Source organism: Microtus oregoni, unplaced genomic scaffold (genome assembly GCF_018167655.1).
Source record: "Microtus oregoni isolate MIOR12 unplaced genomic scaffold, Mior012 000086F_ref0000336, whole genome shotgun sequence".
Lineage (NCBI taxonomy): Eukaryota > Metazoa > Chordata > Mammalia > Rodentia > Cricetidae > Microtus > Microtus oregoni.
Genome location: NW_024544552.1, coordinates 4607079 through 4622687, shown reverse-complemented (window position 1 = coordinate 4622687; position 15609 = coordinate 4607079). Strand labels below are relative to the sequence as shown.

The window sequence follows — 15609 nt, the reverse complement described above, 5'->3', positions numbered from 1 at the left end:
GTCAGAATTCAAGATCCTATCTCCAACTTTTCTTTCTTTCTTTTTTTATTTCACTTTTCCTTTCTGTGGAATTTGACCCTATGGCATTCTGCTGCTTTCAAAATTCCCCCTTTTGGCTCTAATAGGGCAAAACTGAAGTCTAAGACATACATGCCCTCTCGTGAAACAGTAAACAGTATAAATATTTGAGAGTTAAGATATGTAAATTAAGATATATAAAAGATATAAATATTTGAGAATTAAGATATGTAGAGAGCCCATTCTGCCTGCATGGACTTCTGTTTGAGCCACACGTTGAGCAAGAGAGCTGGAGGAAGGAATACCACACATCCCTTCCTCTTCGTCTTGATCACCGAGGGCACGGCACACAGCCCGGGAACCCGTGCAACACTGTGCAGCCTTGCTGGGCTCCGGCTGTTTGTGCTAATTGATCTGTCAACCCATAAGTGGGCTTGAAATTATGGAGATGTCACCTCACCAGGGCCAGGGCACATGGTCTGTACAGAGCAAAGGAAGAATTAGCGAGCCCCAGAGATGTGGGGCTGGGGGAACCTCATTCTAAAAGTCAGGGGCTGACTCCACTCCATGGCTTACAGGGGAGGGGACTGGGATACAAAGAGATGGAAGGGACTTATTCAAGGCTGCTGATGCAACAAGGGCTGGGGTTGGCTCTGCAGTTGTTCAGAAGGTTTCCCTGCCTCCACGCTAGACCTCAGGCCCAGTTTCCTGCTGAGAGTTCTTATCAAGGACGGAAAATGTAGGCTGCAATGGGGACTTAGGAACACTACAGCCCTCCCAGCTGACATATCCAAGACACCAAGGCTCCTCCCTTAGAAGAGGTGAGTCAGGAGCCTCAAGTGTGTGCTTCAGGCATATTTTTAATGAAAAGCAATTTCCAGCTACCGCTGGAGAAGGGAAATAAAGACTCAGTAAGAAGCGTCACGGTCACAAGATGCCTGGTACCACTAGAGCTTTAAGGATATTGGCTTCGCTCTAAAAAAGCAAGAGCCTCACGGAACCTCAGCCACCTCTACGTGCCTTTGCAGCCGCTGCATGCCAGTGCTACAGAAAACATAAAAGTAGAACCGTGTCTATGGAACTATTCTACTCAAGTACACAAGGAAATCTAAGACTGTAAACCAAACGCTATAATAGCAATTCAAGGAGGGACACACGTTTAGATGGAGGGAAGGGAGAAATCAGTATTTGATGGGCTAAGCCTCGCCAGCATGGGGTTGGGACACTTAGCGTCTTAGGCCTCCAACAACAGATCACAAACTAGCTCACCACATCAGAAAACTCCATAGCCTTGACAAGGGAGAGCCTGGAAGTGGGAGTCAAACAGCACACTCTCCCCAGAAACCATTTCTGTAAACTAAAACCAATCCATCTTTGATGACCACTGGGCTGGGCACGGGAGATGGGATTTGTACACTGCAAAAGAGCCATGTTGGGTGGCTGTAGAGATCCTCAGTGGTCAAAAACAGTAACTCAAGCGGGAGTGATGGCACACGTCTCCTTTTTAGACTTTCTTTTCATTTATTCTTTGTATCTTTTACATCATGCATCTCGATCCCACTCATTTCCCATCTCTTCATATCCACCCACTGCCCTTGCAACCGCACCCCCAAAATAAAATAAAATAAAATTTAAGAGAAAAAAAGGTAAAGGTAAAAAAAAAGAAATCTCATCACGGAAGCTGTAGTTTGACATAGTGGGGTATGCAGCAAATCCTTGTATCCATTGAGCTTTATGTGCAAATGTTGGTTGCAAAGGGTCTTTGGCCTGGTTTGAGGCCTCTGGTTTCTTCTACACTCACTGGAACTCCTCTTGGTTATCCCGTCGTTGCCCTGTGTCGTGAAGATCCTGCAGCTTTGGGTCTGTGGGTCAGGCCCCTTCATGTGCTCTAGCAAATCACAGATGGGGCGAATGTTGGGGTAGGTCAACTCGTAACCCTGGTTCTGAGCCTGGGTAGTTGCAGGGTTGGTCAGCCTGCCAGTTTCCCCTGTCTTCATCACCAGGGTGAGCTAGTTCTGGCTAGTTCACCCTTTTCAGCCATGGGCAAGAGGCGGGGCCAGTTCTCCTGCTTTCACATTCTCAGAGTTGGCTCTCTTTCACCTACACCTCAGAGCCAGTTCGAATGTGTTGTCCAGGTAAAGTATAGGGGCCGCCCTCCCAAGTGTTGTAGCTGGTGAGGGACAGGGCCAGCTCTCCCACTCGTATGACCTCAGGGCCAGCTCTCCCACCTGCTACAGGCAGCAAGGGGCAGAGGGTGAAGGCATCTCGCTCCTGCCCACATCACCATATGGCAGATGAGGGGTGGGGCCAGATCTCCCATGCTCACATTCTTGGGTCAGTTCACCTGCACCCCTGTCAACAGGGTCAGCTCTACTGTGCTGCCCAGGCAGGTGGCACACATCTTTAATCCTAGTACTCAGAAGGCAGAGGCAGGCAGATCTCTGAGTTTGAGGCCTACAGAGTGAGTCTGGTCTACAGAGTGAGATCCAGGACAACCAGACAACCAGAGTTATACAGAGAAACGCTTTCTCAAAAAGGAAAGAAAGGAAAGGAAAGGAAAGGAAAGGAAAGGAAAGGAAAGGAAAGGAAAGGAAAAGCAGCAGCAAGATTTGGGGGTTCTCAGTTTCAGAGGTTTGGATAGGAGATGAGATGAATGGAGACACATTCCTTCCATACTGAACAAAGGAATCTGCGCACACACACCGTTATTTGTTTAGCGCATCCAACCTGACAACCTTCTTTGTTCTGACTCTCCAGTGCAGGGGGCACCTGGAGAAGTACGGGGTCAATATCTACAGGCACTGACTAGACTCCATGACCCCAAAGCACCTGAACCCAGGTATGCAGGAAATGAGAAGGTACCAAGGATGACACCACAAGAGACTAAGAAATCACAAGTCTTCAAAACATGGCTGACCACCTGATCAGAGGAGAGAGAGGAGGTCTGGGTTGACTGACTGCCTTGGTCCTGCTCCCAATAAAACCAGCCAGTTGGAGGCAGGATGTGAAGGCAGTGCCTCCAAGGGTGTTAACCGGTCACCTCCACAGACTGCCAGCCCTGAATAAAGCACAATTTAAGATGCGTTCCTGCCTTTCCTGCTGGTGTTTGCAGGACAGATATCCAAAGCACGTTGTGATGTTTCCTTTGTATTTTAATAAATAAAGTTTTCCTGAAGTTAAGAGAGTAAAACAGCCACACTGATCAGTCTTACAGACCAGGCAGTGGAGACACACATCTTTAATCCCAGTAGCCACACTAGTTTGCCACAGAAACCAGGTGGTAGAGGTGAACGCCTTTAATACCAACACTAGAGAGGAATAGAAAATGGGAGGACACAGCTCTCACACACAGTCTCATTCTGAGATTTCTGAAAGCGGGATCGCCATTTCGGACTGAGGCAGAGGTAAGAGCCAGTGGCTGACTGTTTTGCTTTTCTGTCCTTCAGATTGAACCCCAATTTCTGTCTCTGGGTTTTTATTAATCGTGGCTACATTCCAGTTGCAGCTCTAGTCCACGGTCAGCTGGCCTGGACCATTGCTCAGGTCTGTGCAGGCACAGTGCAGCATGGTGGGGACATGTGTCCCAGGAGGTCTTCTCACCTCATCTAGCCAAGAGGCAGAGAAAGGGGTCAAAATGCCAGGGTTTCCATGTCATCATCAAGGAACCTCCGGTAATCATCTTCTACTGGACTCCACCTCCAATAGGGCCCACTGCCTCTCCATGGTGCTGCGGGTCAAGGACCATGCCTTTAACACATGGGCCTTTTGAGGACCCAAGGTCCAAACTATAGCTCCAGCCATATGTGGTTTCTCCTCTTATTTTATTTAACTCCCCCAGAGAGTCCAACTAGCAGTGTGTCTGAGAAACAGTGTTCCAGTGCCACGGCTCAAACACTCCATCACAGCGGCGAGGAGAACCTCCAACATCACCCATGCCATCTCAGCAAGCCTGGGCCTGGAGGCTTTATTCGTTCCCTTTTCATTTCATAATATTCCGATATAGACCAACTGAGAACAGCTGCTTAATTGATCAAAGGCATCTACAGGCAAAATTCCCTTCATATGCAGAAACTTCAGAACTCCTGACCACAAGGAGAGAGCTTCATTCAAGTGACTTGATGAAGGCCGTTTCCACCAAACACTGGCTATGGGTGTCCAGGATGTGCTTAGCCTGGGCTGCCAAGTTAAGGAGGAAATTCACACACACCCAGGAGCGAGTTTGAAAGTATCATTCCAGGACAGGTTATGTGTGCTTATGGGAAACAGTAGGGTGGGGGTTGAGCTAATATATTATCTGTCACTCGGCCCATAAGAAACATTGGTCTTCCTCTTTGCAAAGAATAATGAAAAGAAAATGCTTCCATGTGAGTCACGTTTCTTCCATCCAGAGACCAAAGGACAAGAGTTTACAACGAACATGGGCAGAAAGGTACAACCAGGTACCCACAAGGCACTGTGTCCCTGTGTCCCAGGAGAAGCATTTCAGCATAGACACTGTCTCTGCAGTGTGTTCATCCTCTGACTCCTTTCCTTCCCCAACACACACACACACACACACACACACACACACACACAAACAGAAGTCAGTATGCTCTCAATTCAGGGTGCAATGTGGGAAGTGCCCTCTTCTTGGCCATTTCCTTACACCAAACAGACCCTGGGAGTAGAGACTCTGGAGGCATATTATTAAACTAGCCTCCCACCAAGGGGTGTGGCTTCAGGAATAAGTCGGGGTAGGGGCCAGGAATACGGCTTAGTAGGTAAAAGCAATTGTAGCACAAGTCTGCAGATATGAATTTGATTCCCAGAACTGACAACCACCACCAACACCACCACCACAACAATAACAAAGCCAAACATGGTGACACATATCTATGATCCGAGCACTCCTACAAAGGGATGGAGAATCAGCTGCAGGTTCATGGGCCAGCTAACCAGGATGCTATCAAGTGGCAAAATCAAGACCAACCTTGCTGTAACAGGGTAGAAGGCAAAAACCAACTCCCAAGAGTTATCTGATGCACCAATATAACATATGCATGCAAGTACTCCAACACAAGAACACACACAAAATTAATTAATTTTAAAAGTAAGATTAAGAGGGGAATAGCCAATGTCCTCAGTTCTCAAAGGACACTCAGATCCTACCGTAAGAAACCAGCTGCAGGGTTACATGCCAGGGTATATGAGGATTCAGCTTTCTGTGGGCACGGAACTTGCTAGAAGCGCCTTTTTAAACAACTTTAAAGCCAGCTGCTCTGATGTTTAAAAGTAAACATGGTGCTGAGCATAAAAACTGAAAAGGGAAATGTAAGCATCGCAAGGTATTAATTAATCCCAGGCTGCAAGATTCCTTCTGCTTAGATTAGCTCTGCTTAAAGAAATATTTACCCAAGAAACTCAAAGACAAGTGAAGACAGACAGCATGCCATACTTAAGATGCTGTGATTTTTAATCATAACAGGGATTAAAAAGCTGGAACAAATGTGATTGGGGCTTACATCAGAACCTAGTTAACCCTTCCCCGCCCCCTTCCAAGAAAGCTGACAACTATTTTAAGCCCACACAGCAGTCTCGCTGTCTGATTTGCAACTTGAGGAATCAGAGTAATTCTGCGGCTAGAAATTTTTTTAACCAGGCATGTATAATGAAGTTAATGTGTCACCAAATCTCAGAGTTAAAAAAGGCAACGATTAGAAAAGACAAAACGCTTTTCTGTGGATTAAACCATGTGCGGACCAAACAAGCAAAACAAACTGCAAGTTGTAGAATTGGATTTAATGAAAACAGCAAGCCACTCTGTGCCAAGCACTGTGCTAGGCATTTACGTGGTCAGTTCCCTTCACCCTCCCACCCACCCTCTGGGGCATATGATGCGCTGAACCTCTCTTCCAGACGAGAGACGTGAAGGAATTCATACGCGGTCATAAGCAAGTAAGGGGCAGAGTCAGGGTTTGAAGCCAAACACAGCATGGGCTCCTGAATCTAAGCTAGGAGTTCTTGACAGCCAAATTTATATGACATAAAATAACAAAGTAAAGAAAATAAACAGAGAATTGTGTGTGTGTGGGGGGGGTATCTAGTCATTAATGAAAACATACGTAAAGGACAATTAGTAAATGATAACTACCTATTCCTGAAATTAAACACATGTTCTAATTCAAACTCTAACTCCTTTGTCCACCACTCATTGGGGTTTCCTTTCAGTCAGGAAAAGACCTTCTTGGAAAGCAGTGCAATGTAAACCAGAGGTGAGGGGAAGAAGTAGAAAGACACCATGGCAGAGGAGCAGCTCAGGTTACTGGGAACCAAGAACTGCAGGACTAGAGCAAGAGAAGCGGTCAGAGGTGACTAGCTCCCACTGAGGGGAGGCCAGGGAGGACCCTGGCCGTCGTCACAGGCAACAGCTAAGAAACCACATTTATTCACTCATTCATGTTATATACACGCAAGACACTGCATTCACCACTGTGGAGGACACAGGACTAGCATGGGGCCAGGACAAGCAGCCCTCATCCCAGGCAGGGGCCCTGAACTTACAAAGTGAGTGGACAGCACAGACTCATTGCTCTCTCTGTTCCCTGTCTCTGGGCGCAGGGTGATCCACTCCACTCAAGTCCCTGCCTCTGTGTTTTCCCCACCGTGATGGAAAGTCACCTGAGCCATGAGCCAGAACAGGCCCCTGCTCCCTGAAGTTGCTTTTGTCAAGGTATTTTACCACAGTGGCAATAAAAGAAACAAAGACAAGGTCAGAACCAAAAGATCATAGGTATTATATGTTTAAAATCATGGAATGTCCAGAAGAGGAAAACCTAGAACCAGAACATGGAATAGTGACCACTTAGGACTGGAGCACAGGGGTCCCTTCGAGATGATGGAAATGTCCTCAAAGGACTGTGGGAATAGACATGTTTGTGAATATACAAACATCACTGAATTAAACATTTTAACTGGTGGATTATATGGTGCATGAAACATATCTCAGTAAAGCTACAAGAAAGGGGTTGGGAAGAAGGCTCAGTCAGTAAAGTGCTTGCACTGAGGACCTGAATCTGGATCGCCAACACCTGTGTTATAAAAACAGGAACAGCAGCACACACCTGTAATCCTAGCCACAGACACAGGCAGATCCCTGCAGCTCACTGGCCAGCTGTTCTTCTAAGTCTCCAAATTCAGCAGGAGACCCTGCCTCAGAAAATAAGGTGGAGGACTCCACAGCTATGAACACGCACTACTCTCTCAGAGGACCCAAGTTCAGTTCCCAGCACCCACACCAGGCATCTCCCAGCTGCCTGTAACTCCAGCTCGAGGGAAGTCACCTTTCCCTGGCCTCTGGGCACCGGCACTCACCATGCCCATATACAGGGCATCAGTCTCTGGTCTCCACATGCACACAAATACATACGCCACAGCAAGAAGAAGAAGAAAGGAGGAGGAAGAGGAGGAAGAAGAAGAGGAGAAGGAAGAAGAAGAAGAAAAGAAAAACTAAAGAAAAGGGGGATGGACAGCAAAGAGAGGAAGTTTTTCTTAAAAGAGAAGAGGAGGAGAAGTAGGGGGAGGAAGAGAAAGAAGAAGAATATCAGGAATCAAGATTTCAGTGTAGGGCAGGAAAAAGTAAAGCCTGCTTCTTGGGCATCAAGGGTAAGGATAGCTCAAAGGTCCCCAAGAAGCTCCAGGCAGCATGCTGTAGTGAAGAGGAGGTCGGTAATTATAGCTAGTGATAGCACTTAATGTTCCAGTTCTTTGAAGCACCATATGAGTAAGCAATAATAAACACTAAGTCGAGTCTAATTAGGGTCCTATACATAGGTGACTGGTCAGCATTATGCCTGGATGCATGATTTTGACCACGAAAAATGACTATGACATGTTGGGCGAAAGAACAATGACCAAATGCCACAAAATCATAAAGTTTACAGCTAAGGTAGAAATAGATTTATCCCAGGACACTTGGGCCTATCTACATTTATAACAAAGACACAGCTCTATGCATCAGTAAAATCTCTCACCCCACATGTAATTTTACAACTTGGCTTTGACACTCCCTCATTAAGAAGTGGGGTTTAGGAAACTGCGGATAGCTCATTTGATAAAGTGCTTGCCTCATAAGCACAAAAACCTGAGTTTGATCCCAGGGACCCAGGGAGGGTGACGCATGCTTGTAATCCAGTGTTGCAAATACAGAGGCAGGAGAATTGCTGAGGCATGCCAGTGAGATGAACTGGCATCCTGGGCCCAGTGAGAGACTGTCTCTGAATTACAAAGCGGAGGACTGGAGAGATGGCTCCACTGTTAGGAGCAGAGGTTCTCTCGCAAGGAGCTCAGATTCTGTTCCCAGCACCCACTTGGTGGCTGTTGCTAATTCCAAGAGGATTCAATGCCCTCTTCTGGCCTCCACTGGTACTGCATATATATGGTACGCAGACACACACACACACACACACACACACACACACACAGAGAGAGAGAGAGAGAGAAAACAAAGCAAAAACAAAAAAGCAAACAAACAAAAAACATACATAAAATTAAAAATAATTCTTTTTTTAAAAGGTAAGCAACCCCAAGGAACACTGTACATATGCGCTCACACACTCAAACACACATCTAGAAGGGGAGCCTATTTCTAGTCCCCTACAGTCATGAGCAACAGAACATAGCAGAAGAGACCTGTAAAACTCAGAAGGCCAACCTTGGCAGTGTTCTCCTTCTTATAACATGTCCTCTGGAAAGCCAACCACCAAACAAAAGACCCACCACGCTAGGAAGAAATATAAGCCAGCCAGTAGATTCAACAACCACATGGAGAATCTACTAAAGCCGAGTAAGAGAAGCCTTCTAGGACTTTCCGGTCTGCTCACCAAGAAAAAAAGAAAAAAGAACCCAACAGAATGTTTGTCATGTGCACCGGAAGAACAGTCCAGCCAAGCCCTGCCTGAGTTCCCAGGCCACAGATCAGGAGCAAAATACACGGCTGTTGTTCCCAGCCAGTCTAAAGGTAGTTTGTTAGATAGCAACAGGTAACTGGACCCAGAGATCCCCAGTGGTTCTGTTACTGTGTGGCTATGGACCTTAGGTCAAGACTTCCCTCTGGACCTCAATTATCCATAAAGTGAGTCTACACTAGATGCCTAAGGTGCTTTTCAGCTCTGATGATCAGAACCACAGTCCAGAGAGTATGGCTAGGAAAACGGAAAGAAAAGCTGTATCAGGGGTAGATAAGGCAGTCACAGACCAGGGGTCAAATGCCCTGGAGGGTGCATATCCAAGAAGGCAGAGGCTAGAATGAAGTAGGGCGCGTAAGTGTTCAGTAAATACATTATGGTTTGGACATGCAATGTTCCCCATAGGCGTGTGTGTTAAAATCTTCATCCCCAGCTGGTGACGCTATGTTAGCGGGTGGTAGAAATTTCCGGGAAGCGGGCCCGAGCTGGAGGAAGGAAGTAATGATGATAATGCCTTTGAAAGTTAGACCTGGTCTCCAGTTTCCTCTCTCTGCTTCCTTTATAGCACAGGTGAGTCACTTCCGCCACATGCCCCCACCATCATGGTGTGGGCAGTAAAAGCCACTCCAGCGAGAGGAGCATTCACTTCTCTGGGCAGTGCACACCTACCTGCATGCTGCCCTCCTGCTGGCCGCATGACAGGTGTGTAAGCAATCCTGGGGAGGGGGGCTAGGGTTCCCCTCTGCTACCTCAACCAACAGCTAGAACCATCTGCTGAAAGCTCTGAATCCGTGAGCTAAAATGAACCCATCCTGCTCTAAGCGGTGTGAGTCAGGGATTCCATCACAGAGACTGAAGTCTGGCTGGGGCAAAAACAAGTTTTCACTGTTTGATGCTGACACACTCTGTGAGGCTCATCACCAAGTTTTCCATCTGAAAAACAACGCTAACGTTCCTGTTTCTGAAAGCCCCTGGCAGGCAGCAGCCTCCCCAGCCTATATCCTGCTTCATCAAACAACATCTGGTAGAAAGCGGTGAGACTTGAGGGAGATCTTGCAGGTGAAAGTGCACAGATCGGGCTTCATCATTATATGCATTTGGGATGGGGTGCATGCAGAAAGAAGGGGTCTCGGGTATCCAGATCTTCCCTATACTTCCTGGGTGTTGGGATTGCAAGCATGCATCACCACACCTGAAGCAATGGTGCTGAGGATGTAACCCAGAGCTTCGCGCATGCTAGAGCAAGCACTCTACCGACTGAGATACTGGCAGGTATCTATGTTTCTTAAGTAGGCAGAGGATCCGCCAGGGACACACTGTCCCACCTAACCCTAAATCTTTGTGTCTCCATGGAACTCTGAAAACTGAGAGGCAGATGTCCCGAGAATCACTCCATCCAGTGTTGATTCTGAAAAATTGCCAACCCTTGGAAGAGGAAGGCTCTGGCTCTTTTTCCAAGGCACCTAATAGCAAGGCAACAATGCATTTGCATTTTTACGGTCTGTGCTTTTCCAAAACAAGGAGCAAATGGCTGTGGCTTTAACCCTGAAATTCCCACGGTGATGCATTTCCAGGGACAGACACGGCTCAGTAAAAGGGTGGAAGCTAGCTGCAGAAGGTACTTACTGGGGTGCACAGGGGAAACAGAGAACTGATCTTCTGCTTCCACCCCTACGCATGTCTTGGCTGACACAGGATTTGAATATGCCAGAGTCCAGCATCAACCACAAGGAGCCAGGAGGAAGGACCCAGTCCATCAACTCAGTCTTGGCCTATGGAAGCTCCACCTGCCCTTGTCCTTTCTTTTCCACCTCACCCTTCTCAATGCTGAACCCTGGTCCCCTGTGTTGTCTGCCTTAGGAACACAGACCAGCCATGGCTTTCCTCTTATTGACCAGCACTATCTCTGAATCCAGAGTTACTATAGAAACCACACTATGCAGCCCCCAGACATTTGCTCAGAAAAGAAACTACATGTTTAGTACTAGAGAGAAAAAAATAAAGTGAGATCCAAAAAGTTGAAGGCAAGCGTCAAGCCCAATATTTCTTAAGGTCTGGTTGCAATCACTTCATTATGTCACCCAGATACTCATTAAAGGTACACATGTCCCCTAAACACATCAAGCTAGAACTGTTCATATTTGGTTTGTTTGTTTGTTGATTGTTTGTTTGTTTGTTTGGTTGGTTAATTGGTTCATTGGTTAGTTTTTCCTGATAGAAGTATGTGGCCCAAGCAAGTCACTAATTCATGGCAATCCCCCTGCCTCACCATTCCAACTGCAGAAGATTATACTAAGAATGGGACTTTACTTGAAATTTGTATGTACTTACTTTAGATTTTGACAACTAGCTATGACCAAATGCAGAGGCCCGTGAGAAAAAAAAAAAGCAACTTTAAATCTGACTAGTCTTTTTATCTGAACTCTTAAAAACAAAACAAAACAAAACAAAAAAACGCGCCCATTGGGCTGGAGAATCCCATCACACAGCTCTTGCAGAGGAGTGGAGTTCAGATCAAGCAGCTCAGAAGTAAGTAGATGTAACTCTGGCTCCAGGGAGATCCAGTGCCTCCGGACTCCGGACTTCATTCGCATGCACATAACCACAGACAGACATATAATTAAAAATAATAAAAATAATTTTTTAAATATAGCACTGGTGAACCAAACAAGACAAAAGCCAATTTCTCAGTGTATGTCTATGCAAGAAAATTAAAGCATAACCATAATGAAAAGTTACACTCTTAAGAAGCTGCTTACCGAATCCACAGGCCCAGACACACAAGCCCGAACACTGAATATCCTGGGCCAACCAGATCTATTCTGAGACAGAGAAGTGAGATAAGATCTTGGCTGACAGCTTCCCTCTGGTCCCAGTCATACTCAGCAACCCAGTCTGCACTCCAAGGTAGAGTTTGATAACTGCAGAATGAAGGGGTGACGCCTCTAGTTCTAGCAAATGTGACTGAGAAAAGCTGTTGGGGGTGGGGGTAGGATTCACCAATCCATACATTGGCATGAGAAAAGGGACGCAATTCTAAAGACATGTGACCTCTGGGCTCCTAACTGACACTCCAAGGATGTTTTGCAAATCGAAGGAAATGGACACCTGAGGGCAGTTCTTGCACAATTTACTAACCTGTGGTCATCCAAGAAGAGAAAGCGGAGCAAGTTTGCCTCCGCGTCAAAAGTGCTGTTCTCAAAACCATCCAAACCCAACCTAAAACAGAACTCGCTTACATTTCACTCGGTGACAAGCACACTGTACATGCTGAGTGTCCCTGCGTCTTTCTTTAGGCTATAGGTGTGGGGGGGTAGAGCAGCGGTACCAATCAAGAGCCTTCCACTGGAAAGGACCGTTCCCGGGAAGAGCAGCGGGAAACTCCACTGCAGTCTCACAAGCCAAAACTCCTCTCACAGCCAGGTGCTTCGCCATTCCAGGATGGCCAGCCTTATACACAGCCACTGGTCCAGCACGCAGATTTCCACTCCCCCCTCCCCCCCCCCAAGGGTGGCTTTGGGCTTGGCCCTGCAAATGTCAGTCGTCTGGGCTAAATTCTTCTTTAGCAACTGCTGAGATTTAACAGCGCACCACAAAACTGGAAAACGGGTTCCACCCGACCTCCACACCAGTGACGGGCACATGTAAAAGAGTCGTTGAAAGCAAACATTTGGGGAGTGAATTTAGCAACTAGACCCAGCTACTTGGAAATTTTTTTTTTCTTTTAATGTTTTTAACTGGTCAGGAAACAGGCATTCTCGTCTTAAAACACCTCCCGAAAGCACCTCTCCTGGAAGCCCAGGAGGTAAATAACACAAGCGCTTCCTTAAAAGCTTTCAAAAGAACCAGGCGGTCAGGCTACGCTGCTCAGGCTGCTCCGGGAAGTAACTCAATCCAGCCTTGGCGGGCAAGGATGGGGTGTCTGCAGGTGGGAGAAGGGGGTGAGGCAGTACACCTCAAACTTTGCAGGTGCTCTTTTTAGCTGTTCTGGGCAGGAGCTGAGAAAGGCCTAACCCACCTGCTCTGCGTCCAGGACAGCTGGCATCCCAACCACCCAGACCTGCCCCCTCGGGGTACTGCCCTCCCGGTGGCCCCTCACCTTGGCCTCAAAAGAGATGCCATGCTGGAAGGCATCCTCGTTGTGCAGAGGGATCCTCAGGTCGTGCCCGTCGTCCACAAGGTTGTACTTGGTTTTGCTGGGCATGGTGACCCGCGGTGGACCCGCTGCTCAAGGGGCGGAGGTGGCGGTGGCGGCGGCAAGAAAGAGCTGGCGAGACCCGGGAGAGGGAACAGTGGGGCCAGGCGAGGTGGCGGCGAGGACCCGGGTCGGCAGTGGGTAGCCTGGGTGCCAGGCGGTGGCTCGGGGGGGGGGGGGGGGGGATCCCGGAGCGAAGCGGAGGGCCGAGCGGCAAGGGCGGCGCGGATGCGGCTGGTGTGAGCTGCTTGGTGGCTGAGCTCTGGCTACCGGGAGGCGGCCAGGCGGCCGGGAGGCGGGAGCGGGTGCCACGGAGCCCCAGACCGCGACGCCGAGCGAAGGGCGCACGGCCCGGAGCGGGGCTAGACCCGGAGCCCGATCCCGAGCTCGGCGCGCACAGCCCGGGACGAGGAAGAAAGGCAGCGGCGGCGACGGCGGAGCAGGGTGCCTGTCACGGAGACGCCGGATCGGCTGCCAGCCCGCGGCTCCTCCTGCGGGGCGGGCCCGGGCCGACTCCTCCCGCGCGCCACAGCCCCGCCCGCCCTTCGCCGCCGGGTCCGCCCCGCGCCCCGCGCGCGCCCAGCAGGTGAAAGTCCCCGCAGCGTCTAGCCGGGACCCGGGAACTTCGCCCCTGCCTCATGAGAGGACTAGGCGACCCAGCCTGCTCAGCTGGTAGCGGCGAAACAGCATCGCCTTGCATTTGTTTGTTTGTCTTGTTTTGTTTTGTTTGAGGAGCGGGAGAAGAGCGATGGTTTTTGTTTTGTTTTGTTTTGTTTTCCCAAGAAGGCCCAAGATCTGTCCCAGATACTCTAGGTCAGAGCTGCATTAATTCTGAGATCCCTGCTTCTCGTAAGAATCAAGGCGAAAGGGGGGGGGGTGTCTCTAGTGCCTTTTGTCCTTTTGGGTGTGCTGCTTGCGTTTGGGGACACAGCAGGGTGTCTTTGGGAAGAATTTAAATATTTAAGAGTCAGCCTTGTTGAAGTAGGCGGAAAAGGGAGCATTAGGAACAAGAGATTCCAGAGTGTTCTTGTGCCCTTAATTAAACTTCTGTAACTGAGCATTGATTTAAAAAAAAAAAAATGTTGCCAAAATTCTGTGAGGTTTCTTAGTAATGAGCAAATGAAGCAGCCATAGGAGGATTTAGAGACTAAATATTCACTGTGTGTCAAAACGTCATGGATAGTGTTGTATAACAGTTTCCTCTGAGATTGACATAGTCCGTCCTACTGGGAAGTTCCTTAAGCAGGAAGGTAAACAAGTCAAAGTAGCTCCAGGAAGTCCCTGAAACTGGTCGGACCCACTAGGCCCCTCCCTGCCTGAGTAAGCAGTAAATGCTGAGAGCCTCAGCAAAGACTCCCAGAGCAGACCAGCTGCCTGGAAGAGGTCTAGACCAGAGTGGCTCAGCAAGGGCACTGTCCAACCTGTTGAGCTGCCTGCAGGCTGTGCCGTGTGCTCCAGGTTCCTAGCTCTTGTGGACTGTCACCCATGCTAGGGTGAAACTTGGCGATACAGCTGTCTTTGTGTCATTTCTGCTCCTGTCAGTAACCTTACCCATATTCCTGTAGGTAACCCCAGTGAAAGTCATTGGTTCAACCAAGTTGGACTTGGGTGGTATCCATTCATTGGTATGTAGTGAGTTTCCTATCTGGGGTGAACAGGTATGTTCGCTGTGTCTCCCCAAGAAAAGTTTGTCACACAGCTATGCATTTATAGATGCAATTTATGTCTTCATAGCACCAGACGCCCCAATAGTAACCAGCTCTGCTGGTGTCAGAGCTAAGATTCCCGGGATGAAAATGACCGGTTTTGGTTGTACAAACATGTGATTGCTAACATCGTCAACTTAACCAGATCTAGACCCTCCTAGGAGACAGCCCTCTGGTCAGTCTGGGAGGGAGGCTCACACTGGGGAGCTGGGATGGGAAGACCCACCCTAGAGGTGGGTGGCACCATTCCATGAGTTGGGGTCCAAAACTGAATTAAAAGGGGGAGGTGAGCTGAGCACCAGCACCCATCTCTCTACGCCTTCTGACTGCAGAAGCCATGGGACCAGCTGCCTCCCACTCCCATCACCACGCCTTCCCCACCATGACAGACTACGCGGGAATACTGCAGCAAAAGAAATCCCTCCTTCCTTCCATAGTGCTTTATCAGATACTTCATCAACGCAACAAGAAAATTAGCAAGTACATCTCTTCTGTTTGGTTTTGTCTTCGTTTAGGCTTGGGTTTTCTTCTCCTAGTACTAGGGATTGAATCTACCTTTGAGCCCACTCTTTATTTGCTGTTTTCAAACAGTCTCACCAAATTGCCCAAGCTTACCTTAAGCCTACAATCCTCCTGCCTCATCCTCTCCAGTGGTGGGGATTACAGACCAGCATCACCAGGTCCAGAATAACTCTGCCTTCAATGCTCAGTGGACACCACCACCCAAACCATCCTTAGACTGTTGCTT

General features: G+C 48.4%; 1 protein-coding gene across 3 annotated transcripts in view; it reads right to left on the bottom strand.

Moving 5' to 3' along the window:
* Window positions 1-13669, bottom strand: part of LOC121442107 (carboxyl-terminal PDZ ligand of neuronal nitric oxide synthase protein-like) — a 289142-nt gene extending 275473 nt beyond the window's left edge. For 2 of the 3 annotated variants that reach the window (XM_041643580.1, XM_041643581.1), the window contains exon 1: window positions 13060-13669. In XM_041643580.1, the coding sequence (XP_041499514.1) occupies window positions 13060-13164 (105 nt within the window). In that variant the 5' untranslated portion in view covers window positions 13165-13669. Of the gene's footprint in view, window positions 1-11719; window positions 11739-13059 lie in introns of those variants that run through there. The other variant, XM_041643582.1, reaches the window with a different exon arrangement.
* Window positions 13670-15609: the final 1940 nt, after the last annotated feature.